Source organism: Stegodyphus dumicola, chromosome 2 (assembly GCF_044657685.1).
Source record: "Stegodyphus dumicola isolate Sdum_Otavi_A_Nest chromosome 2, ASM4465768v1".
Lineage (NCBI taxonomy): Eukaryota > Metazoa > Arthropoda > Arachnida > Araneae > Eresidae > Stegodyphus > Stegodyphus dumicola.
The window spans coordinates 158,660,184-158,678,776 of NC_140769.1; the positions used below are offsets into that span (position 1 = coordinate 158,660,184).

Sequence of the window (18,593 nt, forward strand, 5' to 3'; positions counted from 1 at the left end):
GTAATTTCCTCTCCTATCAGCCTCATTTCCCTGCCAAAATGTAAATTTATAGCTCGCGTGATTTTCAAATTAGGTAGATGGTAGAATGTATTTAAAGGAAGATTTTGAAGAGTGAAATCGGAGCTTGTTCCTTCTGCTTGAAGGCCACGTTGCTAACTTTGATTCTCTAGCGATCACTATTCTACAGCGTTGTATTATTATTTCCATCAGACGTATTTACACCGACTTCGCTATGTCTAATTACATTAATTTTAGTTCATCCATTATGTTTGTTTTAAGCCAAAACTATTGGCTTCTCCAAGCAAGAATTGGTACCGAGTGTTAAAGTTTATTTGGATCAATAAAAGGGTCCATTACAACTTTTCCCTGGCTCTGCGATACTTACAAGACATAGTGATAACTCTACAATTGTTTTTTAGAGTTCTGGTCCAATTTTATGCTACTTAAGAAGGCCAGATCCTGTAAGACCATATCAAAGTCATCCAAAAGCTAGGTTAATGTTGGCAGTTTTCTTGGATTGTTGTACTGTTGCGCATCATGAATTTTTACCAAATGATCAAACTGTTAACAAAGAATATTATTTGAATATTTTGTGGAGTTTGTGTGAATTAGTTCGCAGGAGATAACTTCAATTACGGCGAGATAAATAGAAAATTTTCACCATGATAATGCAAGTGTTCACAATGATTTTGTTTTTTGTAAATTTTTGGTAAAAATTCAACAAATTCAGCTCCTTCGTTTCTCCCTTTGATATAACCCCACATGACATGTTATTTCCTTGGTTTAAAACTGCTCTTCCTTGAACATTGTTTTAAATCTACCGATGAAATAAAAGAAAATTCTTCGCTGCGCGTTCTGAAGGTGCTTAATATGTGTTTTGAGAATGAAGAAAATAAAGTTGACGTACAGTCGGCTTTATTTTTAATTTGAAAGATTATTTTGAATGGCATGTGACAATTGTGACCAACTAGTTGAAACATTGTGTTTCAAGGAATCACTCCCGAGACTTCATCACAATAGTATATTATGTTTCAGGCAAAATTTTCATATTTCTTGCGACAAAGTCTTGTCCATACTGTTCTGTATGAACATAATACCATTCTAAAGAAACGTAAAAATAGGACTCTGTAAATATATAGTCCCAATAATGTATACAATTGCTTTAAAGCGATTGTTTTTTTAAGAGTAATATCAAGATTTGTGAATTTATGTATTACACGAATATAACTAATAAAATTTAGAGTTATGTAAGGACAATTGCAAAATGCAGAGTACACATCCAACTTACGTTTATTTACATCAGCAGCACAACAGTATCAAAACACAACCAAAACATCGAATAACTCACATTTCAAGTAGAATAATTTCAAATGAAAACTTCATTTCCTTCTTGGAAAGCAATATCGAACTTACTTTCTTCTTCTGACAGTACCATTTTTTGTAGTGAATTTGGATACCAAACATTTAAGGAAATGTCACAATTATTGATAAATTAATATCAGTGTGACAGAGAAATATCTTAAAATTCACGCTTAACTCATATGCAAACTGCATCAGATATTCTCTTGTTTTAACTTGGTTTAGCTATGTTTTTCTTCACCCTTCGTCAGTAATAATAGCACAGAAATACGTTCATAGGTCTTATCTGATTGCCGTGACGTCGTAAGGGTTTTAAGAGGCATGTTCGTTACTATTCTTGATCAACCACAATTGTTTGGACCTTCTGTTTTAAGAACAGACCAAACATGAAACTTGACTTTTCAGTATCATGAAACTAGGGATTTATTGTTAAGATCACACCATTCTTATAGCAAGCTTATTTTGATTGATCTCCATAATATGTTCCAGTTCGAAAAAAATCGCAGTTTCATTATTATACCACATACAGGCTAAATCTAATATTTCCTCCATCTCCAGTGGTGTTACGAGGTAAGTTCTTTGCCCATAATGTACACCGCACATCGACATCAGCCACAGGTTTAGTGCCTAAAAACTGGACCATCACGAGCGGAGGAAGACTCGATCCCATACCTCGGGATGGTAGAAATCGCAAAGGAAATCCTGGAAAGGGTGAATACTGGACCTCGACAAACATGCTTGAATTAGATGATACCACAGTAGTCCTGCAGGTGATTCTCATCAAATGAGGATCATAGTCTTTCCTGACTTCTGGGGGAATCTCAGAAGGATTAGACACATTATATGGGATGGGTGTCCACCCAGAAAAAGCATTGAAGACTAGAGCCACACATGGACTACCGGTGTCATAGCCAAAATTGTTTTGTGCCGTGCAGTTTTCACTGATTTTGTCCAAGGGAAATGAGCAGGAGGATACACCTGAAAGATAAAAAAGTATAAGGCAATTCTCATAAGCCAACTTAAAGTAATTTATATCAATACATAAGATGATGTAAAAGACAAGCAAACGACATCGATTTTGTCTGAGACAGGGAAGTAAGCAATTCGTTGTTTTAAATTATTCGTATTTAATACATTTGAAACCAGCGTAACTTAGATGGGTGCTTTATATCAGACTGTTAATCTTCAAATTTGGTAAACCCATGGAATCCATAAAACTAATTCGCAAGTTCAGAAAACCCATAAAATAATTTTTTTTAAAAATTAATTGTTATTTAATTTAATAAATTGATTCATTTTTTGTGTAGTCTCTAATAATTTTCAGAAAAAGTGTTAAGAACAACAAACTGAACACAAAGTCTTTCACTCACTACAAAAGTATATTGTACGTAAACTATTGTAATTAGACATATATGTTTTCTTAATGGTAAAGGCAGTAATTGAGTTTTTTATGAACTGTATAATGATTATTTATTAATTATATTCGTGTAATATATCTATTAGCAAATTTGGTCGTTTGTCTTCTTCATAGATTGGAGAATGTCAAGTTTGGTATTCCAGTTCTTTCCACTCTTTCTTCAACATTTGTTCTGTCAGATTTGATACAGCCTCTATTGGAACAAATGTAACAGACAGCCTCCCGGTCAATTTTTTATGTCATAATTTTGGCTACGCTTTTTCTTGAAACATGTTTCACGAATTTGTTTATGTTGCATATTCTGAGCTTCTATCAAGACCTTGTTTTTGGGAATTTTATTTACGGACCATTTTAAGATTTTGGTGTTAATTGTTAACAAGTTTAGTGAATAAACTATTTATTGTTAATATTACCTTATTGTTTACAAATTTTCTTATGAACATATGCTAATTACATGAGAGCATTTTATTTAGGATTGCAGAGCAGTCCAATGTCTAAATAATGCAATTACTGACATAAATAACGTTTATGATCTTCGCTGAAAGATCGGATTAAATAATATAAATTAAGTTTTAAAGTAGGATACGTTTTAGAAAAAAAAATATGAATAAAAGATAAAAACTTTTATAATGAACCATTGCAAAATAACATCATATGAAAATTAAGAGCTCATTTCAATCAAAATTTTAAGCAAGTTTCAGCAATGCATGATTTAAATACTTTACATGAAACTTTTATTGACCGTTACAAAGTCTCTACAAAAATGTGTAATCTAAAATGAACTAATTAAGAAAAATAATAGAAACAAAACCTTTATCTTGCTAGGTACCAAAACAAAAGGAAATTTTCTGTCTTCAAAGCGAAGTTAAAATGAAAGCACGAAGAAAGGAAAGAAAAGCAAAGGAGACCCACTGAGTAATATAGTTCATAAAGATATTTTAGCAGTAAAAATAACTATCTTTCTGAAAGAAAAAGAGAGAGAGATGAGCACAAACATCCAATGTCAAAAGGCTTTTACTTGCAAAACTGTTAATAGAGGAAAGTCAGCAGGAAAGTGATGTTTATTTCTTAAAAATTCATAATGTTTTTATTTTTGTATGTGTGTACAATTTATTTATTATTCCATAAAAAGTCAACAGAGGTCATATTGCATATGATAGTAGAAGTATGGGTAATGATACAAGAAAGACCATTTTACAATGTGACAAAATTTAATGGCAATAAGCATAGTATCAATAAAAATATATGGATATATTATTAGGCCATTTCGGCCTTTCACATCTTACATGTTTTACCTCAACCCTGCCACTGACTAACAGAACACAGACAGCAGCATCAGAACAGACAATGACATGGAAAATAAGTAACAGCACTCAGTAGTAAACGGAGATCATTGATTCTTCAGAACATTCATTTGGTAGTTGATTCATTAAAGTCAGTGTAAAAAAATGGACTTTTTTTTTGCTTTTGGTAATGTGACAAAAACGGTAGTTAGAAGCTGCCATTACTGCCGAGTTAACTTTCAGAAACACATTGAAAAAGAGGAAAATTACACGAATCTTTTTAAAATTTTCAGAACATGGCGTTAAAGGCTACAAAGCTGGGAGAAAAATACTAGGGGTACAAACTGAACCGTATACCAAGCATTTTGAAATTACAGATAGAAAACTATGCATGCTAGCTTAGTATTCTAAGAGAAAGAACAAAGAACTTAATAAGGCATACAATTTTTATCTGAAGCATTTTTTTTATAAACGTTATAAAATAATTCAGGTAAAATTTATATAGAAAAAGTTTGAAATTCAGAGGCCCACAGAAAATGTCACTATAAGAAAAAAAAAAAAAAAAAAAAAAAAAAAAAAAAGGGGGGGGGGGAAGGGAAAATGAAGGAAAAAAGAAATAAGGAACTTGTGTTGTTCACGATCTTTTAAAATCCGACACACTGAATAAGTTTGCAAAAAATATTTTCTTTTTATATTCATGAATTTTCAATGAAAAGATGTCTAACCTTGGAAATCCAAACATCGTTGTTTGTGTCGATCATTGACATGATCTTAGATCCGTTTCCTAGTATTTTTTGTAAAATCTTCATAATTTACTGAAACTATCATGAGTCTTCTTTGAACAAAACATGAACAAAAATGACTTAAAATGAATTAAAAAAATGAAAATGAATATTAATTAAAAAAAAAGAATTAAAAAAAAATTTAAGCTATCGAGTGTCCTTTACCAAAGAAAACTGAATAAAGGAACTTGAAAAAGAAACTGAATTCAATAAAAAACACTCTTTTAAAAACTTATTTTTGATATGGAACGTTCTAATACTAACTATTAAGATTCTTGGGCATCCTGAAATTTGTTTCACAATTTAAAAAAAAAAAATTGACATTTGAGACATTGTATTGGCATAAAGATTATTTTAATCTGATGGTGTCATCTGATGCTAATTAAAAAAAAAAAAATAAATAAATACTGGTATTTGCGAAAGGAAGCGTTAATCATTTGAGCAGTTAGTTTCAGAAACGATAATATAAAAGTCTGAATTCCAATAGAAATGAGTAAAGAAAAAATTATATCTGATGCAGAATTCATATTACCTAAAGAAGTATTAAGTGTGGTTACTACGTGTTCTGAGGAACTAAAAATGAATGAACTAAACTTTTCTTAAATAAACTAAAACATCTTGTCTTAGTGAAAGAACTGAAATTTTACCATGTGATTTTACAGAAGATAATATAATCACTGCATTATTGTAGTCGGCTGTTTTAATAAACTTCCTGTAAAACAAAATCATATCACCAGCTGGTAAACACATTTAAATACAATAAAATAATAATAAAAAATCTAAAAATCAACGAAGGGATTTTTTAGTTTCCTCTACAGCCAATAGATGGCAGCACGTGAATACTTTCGTTTATACTGCAGATCCTCGAGGTGGTGTACATGGACTTCCAGGGATTTATCTACTATGACATGCAAGGGATCTATGTCAATGAAAAAAAAATATTGGTGAGATGTAAAGAGGGTAAAATTAACTAATTATATATATTAATTAAGAATATTTCATCAAGTTTGTATAAGTACCTATTTGCTTTGTGATCACATTACTTGCAAAAACTCGCACACTTGATACCAGTAGCAGCGCACCATATGCATACACGCAGTAGCAAAGCATATGCGCAGTAGCAACGCTTGTCTAGACATGTATAGAGCTTTGCAAAGACGGAGCAGACTTGTACAACTTGTATTTGCACGGACTTGTTTAATTCGTCAATCATAAATACGAGTATCAGGAATAAACACTACATTTAGTTTCAGAATTTTGTGAAGAAAAAAATAAGCAAATATTTTCAAAAATACGAATGGGTAGTTAGTATATACAGGCTAAAGTGAATCAAAGTCATCTTCTAAGAACTTTGAAAAATTCAAGTAAAAGTTTTTTAAAAAATAAAACATTCTTTTTGTAGTTCCTCCGCGTTCAAACGCCTATCATGTTTGCAATCCTACGTAATTTCTAAAAGCAGACCCATTAATAGTAATAAATAAGAAGTAATAATAAAAGTATCATTAAAGACAAACAATTTTGATGATATATTAACAAAATACAGCAATTGATTACTCCTTCCTCTGAAGTCATAGCAAGTATAACATAATTTCAGACCGAGCAAGTAGTTAGGTTAATTTTTTGAACTAATTAAGACATTTTGATTTGAAGAAGAAGCCCCATTGTTTTCAATCATGTTACCAAAAAAATCTGAAAGGTTTCAGATTTTAAATTACGTTCAAAGGGGCGTTTTTTTAACATTTTGTGTGTTACTTTATTTATTAAATATCATGTTCTTCGCTATTAAAGCATAAAATTCAGTTTAAGAGCAATATCGCAAAATAATTTTAAATTGAGCATATCTTTAGAATTTCCAATATATAGTCTCACGTGCTGGATATAAAAATGTTTCTTCTGTACAACGTGCCATTTCTCGCTTTGAAAATCCTTGAGTTTGTGAATCAAAAATTCTTTAAAGTCTTGGAAAATATGAAATCGATAATAAAACCAATTCCAAATTTCAAATTTGGGCTTCCAGATGCCCATATTTGCAGTAGGATTACGTCATTCAAAATTGGATGGCTGTACGTACCGTTGTTTTATCACAATGCGAGAAATATACAGACATTTATGCAGATTCTTCATTATTTAATTTCTTGAAATATAATACAGGGTGATAATATTGGGTGGCAACAGTTTGAAAAGTGAAAGGGACATTCTGAGTGATTCGACGCAAAATCGCAAAATGAAAACAATAGTCCCTCAGGAACAAAGCCTCTTTCGACTTTAAAATAAAAAATAAAATAAAAAAACGAAGTTTCATTATGAGAGGGACTTTGAAATAAGCCCAGAAATGAGAATAATGATCTTTAAAATATATCAGCTTTAAATAAGCAGTTTTAAATTCTAAATAAAAGTAAACAGTTTTAAGTTAAATCTACAGTACAATGGAAATCTGAACCAGAAAATCCATAGTAATAAATGCATATTAATAATGCCTAAAACGTAAAAATAAATTGCGCCAAATTCAATGCTAAAGAAAATACTTTCACTTCTTCCAGCTAATCGTACAGCATGCAGTTAGGAAAATCCCTTTGTTCTTGTAAAATGTATTATTTAGTTAATGATGCAGGTATGTGGATAGTATAACAGAAGCATAAATTCCATACGTTTTGTCCGGCACCATATTAAGTTCGTTTTGTTTTAAATTTATTTTACTAAATAAAATTGAGGATTGAATGGAAAGCTGTATATTTGAAGTAACTAATATAGATTTTACAGAAAGAGTAACTTCAAAAATAATAATTCTTTTTCGAAATTTCACAATAAGAGGCATACAGGTATAAAGGTAGAAGCGGTCGGAGCTTCGGTATTTCACTATTGGCAGTACAGGTACAGTTATACTTCACTAATGGTGCATCTCTGCCCCAATTTTGAAGAAGAATGTTCTGAAGGACGGATCCGATGATGTCCAAACTCTCTTTTTCTAACATAAAATCGTTCAAAAGTACCTTCAGTTCATAAGCATTTTAAGTGCTCCTGTACCGCATAGATACTATACACTTACACAAACATCCATGTCTTCTTCGAGATTCATCCCCAAACTCATAGATAAGGCATCCAGAGTTGCTAACCTCTGTACCTCTTAGGGCTACAGTTCAGATATTCCGAGAATGCGATCACGTCCTCCGATATTTTTAGAGCAATAGTTCATAATACAGATTTCGTATAATAGCCTAATACTAGTTTCACTTCCATTTTATTTAAAAAAAACAATCACTTTCATACGTTACATCTAGCTTCGAGTAAACAGTAGCACTGAAGAAGTAATTGCTACAATTCCGCAAGAATAAACTCAGTGATTTGCTGTTGAAAATGTACATAACATTCGAGTAAATTCTATTGAGATATCATGCTGTGTACTCTGGTACAGTAGCTTAGTACAAGCGAATATACCTTGTAGAGACATTAGGTATTTTTTGGAAGCAGGCAAAATGAAAAATATGCAGCGCCTTCTCCGGGAATCGAACCACGGACCTCTGGAATACCACGTACCTCTGGAACCACGTACCTCTCGGCATGCAGAACCACTACACCACAAAGGCACGCTAGGAAGGCGGGAGAAATACCTTATATACTCCCCTTATTAAAGGGCGACTGGGGTTTTAGCTGACCCAATCGCCAAATCCTGTGTGTGGAGAATCTCATCCAACACCCTTTTAGCCACTGTAGAGATATTAGGTATTTTTTGGAAGAGGGCAAGGTGAAAAATATGCAACGCCTTCGCCTGGAATCGAACCATGGATCTCTAGAATACCGGCCGAGCGTGCAGAACCACTACACCCCGAAGGCGCGATAGGAAAGCGGGAGAAATACCTTATAACCTGATCAGGCAAATACAGTATGGATTGTGCTAACACGAACTTAAAATGCATGATACTGTAGATGTCTACCCATACAAGCTGTATTTTTCACCTGTGCAAGCTATATGGTGGATTAATTCATTGCAATGCAGTTAACTTACAGCATGGGCATCAACAATGTGCCATAATTTCCGAAGTATGACGAGCTTATATATAAGGTTATAATCTTTTAAATGGAAAGTTATAATCAGACTATGGTATGAAACTCCTTACCTATTGGTGCATAATGCAGGTCACAGTTGGAGGTGGAAAGTGTTCCTTGTCTTTCCCTGTAGGCCCTCATCAAGGTTGACAACTCTTCAACATGCTTTTGCCATATTCGGGCATTGTGCTTGTGAATGACGATGGTGGGCGATCGATTGACGAACTTTCGAGGCGGAGGCACGAGATAAACCACTTTGGAAGGTCTGATACGCGTCGTATTTCGGGGATGGCCCGATCTGGAAAGGGCAACGGCGATGAGGATGATGGCCACCACCAGCAGGGTGCAGACGAGGGAGACAAGGCCCATGAAAGTGATGATGCGACGCGCAGGCTGCCAGGTTGAAGGAAAGTCCTGCTAATATGTGGAAAGATAAGATTTCTTTAGGCTCCTGGTTGGTTACAAGTCAGACTTTTATAAAGGAGTGAAACAAAAGGATCAGCAATTGATATATTTTGAACAATATTTAAATAATATCTAATTAAACAAATGATTTTACTAAGTTTTACTTCAAAATAAGGTGAGGTGCAGATATGTAGCAGTGACATTCAAGCTGTGTATTGTTCCACGCGATTTTTCTAAGAGATTCGAAATTCAAAAATTAAACGAAATAATTTTTGCTTTGCTTATGAATAGAAAAACTAAACGTAAAAAATAATTAAATAATATTTTTTAACCTGTTGTTATTATTATTATTTAAAATAATATGAGCAAGATCTGTTTTATGAGTAAAATTGTATTAAAATGATAATATTATCTTCAATTTTCCTCACAAATTGCATGATATATTGACATATTTTTAATGCTCTTTTAACTTCCTTTTTCGAAAATGGTACTCTCATACCTAATTAGAAAAAAGTTATTCCACAATTATGTATGTAAAATCTAATATTTTTAGAGACGACAGTGTTTAAGCCCGTTGATATATAGAACTATTGACAGCAATATTGAAAACAGCATATTTTTGTCGAAAGTTATTTTTCCGAATTTAAAAGAAATTTTGTTTTAACAAAATTAGAGAACATTAAAGTTTATCCTTTCGTGTCCGAGTTCTTTAGTAATGTGTTGAGAAGATTTTGAACATAATTATATCTATACGCTCTACACAGACACACACACAAAAAAAACAAAATATCATATCTCCCATTCTACTGGGCCGATTGACGAAATTTAACTTCCATTTTTCATGTTTTCAAAGAGCAATTTGGGATATATATTAGATTTATATATAGCATTTTCTAACACAGGTATTTTGACGCACAGTCAGGCTTTTCCTTAAATGCCATATTGATTTTTCGTCCTATTTCTATTCCCCGACTCAAATTATGCCAAAGTGCCAAGTTTTGTAAAAATCGCACATGTAGATTTTTGAAAAATTAGTTCTAAAAATATTAGCACCTCAATATTAATTGAATTTGATACATATTTATTAATATATTTTTACTTCCCTGCACGAAGTAAAAGAAGTATTGTAATCCCGAAAATTTTCGGGTATCACATTTCAACGAAAATAACAATTTTGATCGCTATTGAATGCAATTTAACGAAGTTTTTGAGTGACATGTGTAGGTAAGGACAGAAAAAATGACTCTTTTTTCAAAAACGGCTTACAAAAAGGATTTAAAATTGATTCAGAAGAGATTATTTCATGACGTCTGTACATACGTATGCATGTATCTCGCATGATTCAAAAAGGTGTATGCTCGGAACCTTGAAATTTTGCATGTACGACTACTATAATATGTAGCTGCGCACCTCTCTTGTTAGTTGCAATCGGCTGCACCAATATATATATATATATATATATATATATATATATAGTATATATACCCACTCTGTTACTCGGACCCGTGAGCTCAGTTCTTTCATTCTTTCATTCTTATATGTTGGTAAGTTGTGCATTTTTTTGCTTTCAAAATGATTGAATTATGTTGTTCTAATCTTCGGGTAAGGTTTTTATGCCTTTTTTTTAATCTGCATTCAATACTTATAGAATAATCAACAATTTAAAATTGTTTAAATGCAGCTAAGCCTAATTCTTTTACTATAGCAGCCATATTTGCTTACAATTGAAACTTAGCAGAATAATGAATTAGTAAGTTTCTCCATCTTCAGTGTCTTTTTGCCGAATGGGACCAAAAGTAAACTTCTAGTTTTGTGCCCCGAAAAATCTGCTTTCTTTGCCTGCTATTCGAATTGCTTGTTTTTGCGTAGAAATTCTAATTTTAATTCTAACTGTTTTTTAAAAATTGGTTTAACAGTATTTGGTGTTTTATATTTTCTATATTTTTCAATTTTTAATAAAGATAGTTTGAGGTTTTATGTATTTTCGCCTTGCCACGAAGTGAGAATTGAATTAATTAAATGAGATATACTTGTATATCTCTAATGAAATTCAAGGAATTAAGTTTAAATTAAACGCAGCAAAAAAGGTGTATAATTTAATATTTCGTACAAGGATGCCATGTGGTGTACATATCAGATATTTTTATTAAACCTTCTTAATTCCTTCTTTCACAGTTCGGAATTTAGATTCTGACTAAATAAAATTCTCAGATATTTTCTGATTTATTTTTTAGCACATTTTATAAATTTTTCGAAAATATTTTAGATTTATAGCCTGTATCATTTTTACTACCATCTCAAAGTAGATGTATTTGTAAGCATACCTGCAAAGCATTAGAGTTTCTTATTCAAATTTTCCCAGATATATGTGAATTTACATATTGGCGCATTTTGAAATTTGGCATCTTTCTTTCAAGCAATAATAACGCCAGCTGTGGTTTACGCTCTATATGTAACAACTATGATGAAAAAAAAAATTAAATTTCTAATGGCACATTATAAAGACAACTGTAGATAAAACAGGCAAAAATGAAAGAGAAAAGCAAAACCAAAAAAGAGTCTGCAGTAAAATCTATAAATCTAAAAGTTTTTATCTCAATCGAGACTCAATATCTTTCCCAGAGTGATCCAGCATCAAGTCAAGAGCAACGATTGAGATCAGTGTGAAGCTCAATGTGAAGTATCCATTTACTCATGCAGGTTGCACAATTTACAAACTGGGGTTGGGATAATGGTCGATGCCGGTGTTTTCGAAAGTACTCATGGCCAGTAACAAGGCGAAAGATAGCAACAGATTGCTATGAGAAAATGTATTGTAAAGAAAATTATTTGAAAGAATGAACGATGCACCTTTTTTTTCCTCTAGTGCTAAATGAAAAGGAAAGGGAAGTAGGCTAAATTAAAAATTTCGCCCGTAAATTATTTTTGGCGCAAACCGAAAAAAGTGCGCCAAGAGAAATTTTTGAATTTTTCGGCAAGTTTCTCATCATATTTTACAGAATTTAATACTTCAGCATAATGTGAGCCAGGGAATCGTAATATGGGAAAACATGGATATGTCATTTCAGAAAAAGTCTGATTTTGTGTCAAAATACTTATGTTAGAACAATGCTGCTTTCGAAATATGCAAAATGCAAGTTAAATTTCTTCAATCGCCGCAGTAGAATAAGAGATATACAACCGTCCTAATTTTTTTTTTCAGAGTGTACATCGATGCAAAAATGGCCAATGTACATAAAGAACAGATTTGAGCTTTTAACATCTGTGACAGCATAACTACGCTATCAATGAGAAAGCCTTTTTTTTAATTCTATTTATATTCTATTTCAATTTTATAATATTAAAATAGTTTTTCCTGAAACCTTTCACATAGAAAGTTGGCGATTTTCCCACTAAGGTGTGCAATCATGAGCTAATGAGATAATTTACATATTTTTTTCGTTTGGGACCTTAGTAACAAATTATAGATCACTATCAACACAAGTTGCAGACTACAACACAGACTACGGTAATTTGTTTGCTCAGAATTTGCTATAAAGATGCCTATTAAATTTTCATGATAGGTGAAATTCTACCTTCGTCCGGGGCGGTTTCAAATGAAAAACTTACTTCATATCGAATGAGGAAGGGCCAGTTTTTCTCCTATAGAAACAGACTAGAGGGCGTTGCCTTTAAGCAGTCCATAACACAACAAAAAGAGTCAAAGAGCAAAGTATTAATAAACGAAAGTGTTAATGAAAAGCAAAGTGCAATGAGGAAAGTGTTAATGAAAATAAATTTCCTGCTGATATCAAGCATATGAACAATCGACGACTTTTGAATTATAATATCAGAATCCTTGTTCTTTCATTAACGAAATCAGGCAGCAACGATGAAAATCCAACTCTGCTGCATCTTGGATTGGTTTATTTGATTATGGCAAAACACACGAGGATCTGCCTAAGAAAAAGGATGCCTTCATGGAGGACTTCCTAAGGAAGACTGGCTCGTAAATACGTTACATATGGGAAAACCCCCGAAAACGTCCATGCAGTCAGCCCGTTCGCTAGGATTCGAGCCCCGGACCTAACTACCAGTGTACGGCGACTTTACATTGGTGGGCCTCCGCTGCGTTCTATAAAATGCATTTAACAGCCAGACAGAATCTTTAGACCAAGATAATCTAGTAGCATTGGTTTATTGGCATATTAAACTCACAAACATCACAGAAATTAAGAGCATTGAAGCAGCATAGAGACGAAAAGGCAGGTGTCTCAGTATTGAAGGGTGAAAGCTCTTTGTTTATGGCGGCTTCCACTTAAATCGTAAAGCTTTAAGACGTTATTTTTCAACATCGCGGCATATAGAAAATGCAGATTTCCGGCAGAGTAAATCTGCTAAAAGATTTACAAAAAGTTGACAGTTGCATACCATCTATAAACTAATCCTCCATTTGTGCTTTCGATTCTAAATGTTTAATAGAAAACTGAACCAACTACTGAAATTCAAAGTGAGGAGTATCTATGCCATTTTTTAGTACACACATAATCTAGATTTTTTTGCCATGAGAAATGAAGCAATCATGAATGAAAATGAAGAAAAACATTCACCAGATTACATTGGATTTCAGCATAATAAAACGAAGAAATTAAAAAAGATTAATCTCTTCGTTGCCCGTAACGCGTCTTCAAGTGAAACTTCTGCAGGGCGGCCGTAACGCGCTTCAAGCGTTCTTCTACATTTTAAAACTTTTAAACGTTTAAAACGCTTTCTAAATGTTTACTTGTTTTAATTTTTTTTGTTTGTTCTAATACCTCCTAGAGGGCAGTACTAATCAGGCATTCTATTTCTAGTTAAATTTCTCCCCGGGTTTTATGAATATTCGCGCCATTTTATATAAGATTCAAGACAGTGAGAAATCTTCAACGTCTACTCAGCAGAAAAGAGAAAAAATGAGGTTGTGAATTGGACAGACAAGAAGGATATACGTTTGATGAGTACAGTCCATATTAACTCTAGGATTTATGTTGAAACACGGAAAAGAACTGTACAAAAACAATAATTGCAAAAGATTACAACAATAAAATGAGAGGAGTGGACCGCCTAGATCAGATGTTATCAAATTAATACTGCTGTTAGAAATGAGCAGAGATATTATTACTTTTCCATTATGATTTATTTCCTTGTAATTTTACTTAATATTCATTTACATTCATCCACTACGAATGTTATCTATATCCAGAGAAAATAACATTACAAGCTGCGGAAAACAAAGGGCCGCTGGGGAGAAATTTTCGCGGACAGGAGAGGACGGCGAAAGGGTTAAAAATTTGGGGATCATTTTGGACAAAAGGTAAGTCTTTAAGACAGTTACGAGTAGCGTTCATAAAACCGCTTTGAATAATCAATACAGTAAAAAATAAATGGGCATATGAAACTTGGAACAGTTGAAATTTTATGGCAGCTTCAAGAAACAGCAAAGTTTACAGATGTTGGAAAGTCAGCTAAAAGTATTTGAATAAAAATTTAACAATAAAGCTTAAATTCTTCTTACGATATTTCAAGACAACTATCTAAATCAGACTACGAAGTTACTCACACAGAAAGGTTTAGTATGTCCTGAGTAATTAAACTCAATACTTCATTAAAGGAAACTGTCGACTAATACCTCGCAATTATAATTTAACAAGGGGCAGATGACAGTAGCAAAACTTTCTTGTAAACCTAGTTCTAGTGCTTTCTAGAAACTTTCCCAAACGTTTCCAAGGCGTCATTTGGTATCAAAATACTTATACCAGAAGTCTCTATCAAGGAATTTGCACGATTTGAAAATTTCATTAGTATTGCGAGGGCTACAAAATAATAAAGCAATTAAGCACATATAAATTCAGCAAGTTATCACAAATTAAAAATGATACGAAATACACAGTAAATAAACATTAAATTACCATAAAATGCATTAGTAAATAAATTAATGAGTACAAGAATACAAATGCTTTATAATGCACAGAAATTAATGAATAAAGAAATACAAACAATGAAATTCAAATATTTACGTAAATTACAGCAACACACAATAAATAATCATTATAAGATTAAAATATGTATTGAAATAACAAGCTTATATTTTACACATTAACAAAATATTTTAGCTTGTCTCCTATGTTGATTTCGTGAGCACTTTCGTGATTTGTTTTCTGTGTAAATAAATATAAGTCAGTTAATCTTAGGTAAGCAACTGTAATCCGAGTTTTTGTGATCTAATATAAAAATGCAATCAAATAAGTGCGTTTATTCTAATTGAGGGCAAAATGTCAGTAGTATCGTTCATGAAAATCAATCTAATTAATCCAACTAAGTCACAATAGTAATGCTAAAAATAAATTTTCTTGTTGCGATTTTCACACTCTATTACTCTGAAACCAGCCTTACTTCTGAGCAATTATACAATTTATTAATTAATTTTGTCTGCCGCTTATTGCTGTTGTCTTGTCTATGAACTTCATGGAAGAATTGCCAGAGCCTCAAGGAGGATGGACTTCTATTTCTACACCAAATTTGAGGGATAGCACTCCGGGAAATGGTCCGGCAGACTTCCACCCTATTCCCCTGCCACCAATCAACACGGCCCCTATGCCGCAGAGATTCTATAGATTTACAAACATCCATGCCTTTTCCAGGATTCGGACCCGGGCCCTTCGGTACCGCAGTAGGCTTCGCTAACCACTATGCCGTCTGGGTGAACTTTGCAGCGTCTAATTTTCAAAATTAACTTATATCTTGCTTTTCTAAGTTTAGAATAACAATATTTTTTAATGTTTATTATGTGTAACTTATTTAACCTTTGGTGATATAATTAGTGAATCTTAAATTAATGTAAAATTCAGGCTTCGATTAACATTGCGCTTAAGGCAAACCTCACATTTCGTGGCAACGTCCTTCTTCTTCAAGAAGCAAGAACTATTCTACGCTCTAGACCGAAAACAGTCACGTTATAAGGTATTTCTCCCGCCTTCTTGGTGTGGTGGTCATTACGCTGAGCGCGTATTCCAGAGGCCCGTGGTTGTATTCCCGGCGAAGGTGGTTGTTAATTTTTCATCTCTCTTGCTTCCAAAAAATCCTAATATCTCTACAATGTACGTAGCAGAAAAAAAGATAAGCCGAAAAATGGAATAAGGTATGTAACAGCTTCAATGTCCTCTATCGAGTAAAACAGAAATGAAAGGATTCAAAATCATGAAATAGAACTTGAAACATTTTGGTGGAAATGGATGGGAATCGTAATCGTTCACTAAACCTGACACATTTTGAGAATTGTAGAACGCTTTAAGGAACCAAAATTCCTAAAATAGAAAAGTTTTGGAAGTTTAGGAAAAGAAAAATTTGAAGATTGAGTAAAGGAATAAATGGGTTCTGAAGACTGGAAAATTTTTTCATTATTCGCTTTCTGATAAAAGATTTGAACTCTTGAATAAAAGCATTTAACGCTCCTTTAGATTGGTAGATGTATAGTAATACATGTTGACACAAAAAAAAAAAAAAAAAAAAAAAAAAAAAAAAAAAAAAAAAAATTATACAATTCAAAACGTTTTTAACAATATACCTTGAACATCAGTTAACCTAGACAGCGTTAAAATAACTGCCAAATTCAAATTTCCGCTGCCTAAGTGAAGTATCGATCAGACAAAGGGAAGCTTAAAATGTTTTAATAAAATGCATGACAGAGAAAGTGAAAAATTGATAAATCTTTCAAAACTAATCATCGTTGGGAACATAGCCATTTTTTATTCTTTGGCAATGTAATCATTCTTTTAACTTTATTTCTGCTAAACATTTAAAAAAAAAGAGTTTTCCAGTTGGCGAATTAGATTTTTTGGAGGTTTCTATATTCACCAATATGTAACAAATTTAATTTATTTTCCAATTCCAATGAAATTTTTCAAAAAGTTTTTTAGAGCTTTATTTTGTAATTTTAATCACTTCATTTCTATTTTGCTGAACAGAAAGAGTTACGTTTCTTGCATTCTTTTCTCAGTTATTTATTATTTCTTTATTAGCTTTTTATTATCTCAGTTATTTATTATTTGAATAACATATTTCGGCATACAGCCGCAGAATATGTTTTATTCTTCCTTTGGGGGGTGTGGAGGGAACGCCCCACGCTTTTCTCCCTGGAATTGTGTGGAGGTTTTAAAAGTAGCTTCAAGCTCTAATATCGAATTTCATCTTGCGTTGTCTCTCTACGTAATTGATAAAGTATTCCTCCCGCCTTCTTGGCATGCCTTCGTAGTGTGGTGGTCTGCACTCTAGGCGCGTATTCTAGAGGTCCGCTGCTCGATTATAGGCGAAGGCGTTGCTCATATTTCATACCAATGTCTCTAAAAACTAATGTGAAGTTTCTCATATTATAGAGTTGAATTATATATTTTTTAAAGTTACTGCACTGGTGCTCTTGTATGGTTGAGTTCTTCATTATCAAATTATTAAAGTTAATTAACATTGTCAGAGTTTTAGTTGAAACCTTTCAAGCTGTTTATCTTGTTAATTAGTTAAATATTGTGTCATGTAATATAAAAATTTAATAAACTATTATTCTTCATTAGCTCACACTTGGCTTAACTTGATAAACTGCATGTTGTTTGTTAACATATAATCGCTTCAAAGTATTAATTATAAATTACTTATTTTTGCTTCTTAACACCATTTAATATTATTACGTTCTCTAAGTTCCTGGGTCTCACATAACAATAATATGTAGCGATAAAATTAAGGAGACAAATTTTAACTAATGTTTAATGTTGTTAGAAGATTTCTTCATTACAGCCTGCTTTAAACTTTAACTATGCGATTAGATTGAACTAAAACTCGTGTTTAATAACTGTAAAATGAGTTCATCGCAATCTAAAGTCATAATGGAGTAGTTATGAGAGCTACTTATTCTTAGTATATCATATTCATGTCTGTATGAAGCAAAGTAAATGCACGTAGTCTAAATTCGCAAATTTGTTACATTGCGTGATTACCAAAATATGGAGGCTAAGACAAAACGTCTAAAGTGAATTTCGCTTCTGAAAATGAACACTGTATTATTCGGCTAAGCATTGTAACTATTTACGTGTATTTACAAAGATGTAAAAGTGATTTACTATGGGAAATTTTGTTAAAATATATTTGGTTTGGATGGGCTTGTTTCCATAGAAGACTTTAAGGTTTGGTTTATTTAATTACGGCAAAGTACACGAGGGTTATCTGTCTAAGGAAAGGAAACTTTGAAAGAACTTCGTTGAGAACTTTCAAACGGAAACTGGCTCGTATACACATTAC

General features: G+C 32.6%; 1 protein-coding gene across 1 annotated transcript in view; it reads right to left on the reverse strand.

Moving 5' to 3' along the window:
- Positions 1-1,272: 1,272 nt before the first annotated feature.
- The window catches only part of LOC118191327 (uncharacterized), a gene marked incomplete at its 5' end in the record, with an annotated part of 529,277 nt that continues 511,956 nt past the window's right edge, over positions 1,273-18,593 (reverse strand). The window contains 2 exons of the mRNA XM_085811371.1: positions 1,273-2,337; positions 8,957-9,302. Coding sequence (XP_085667497.1) covers positions 1,874-2,337; positions 8,957-9,302 — 810 coding nt within the window. The remainder of the gene's footprint in view (positions 2,338-8,956; positions 9,303-18,593) is intronic.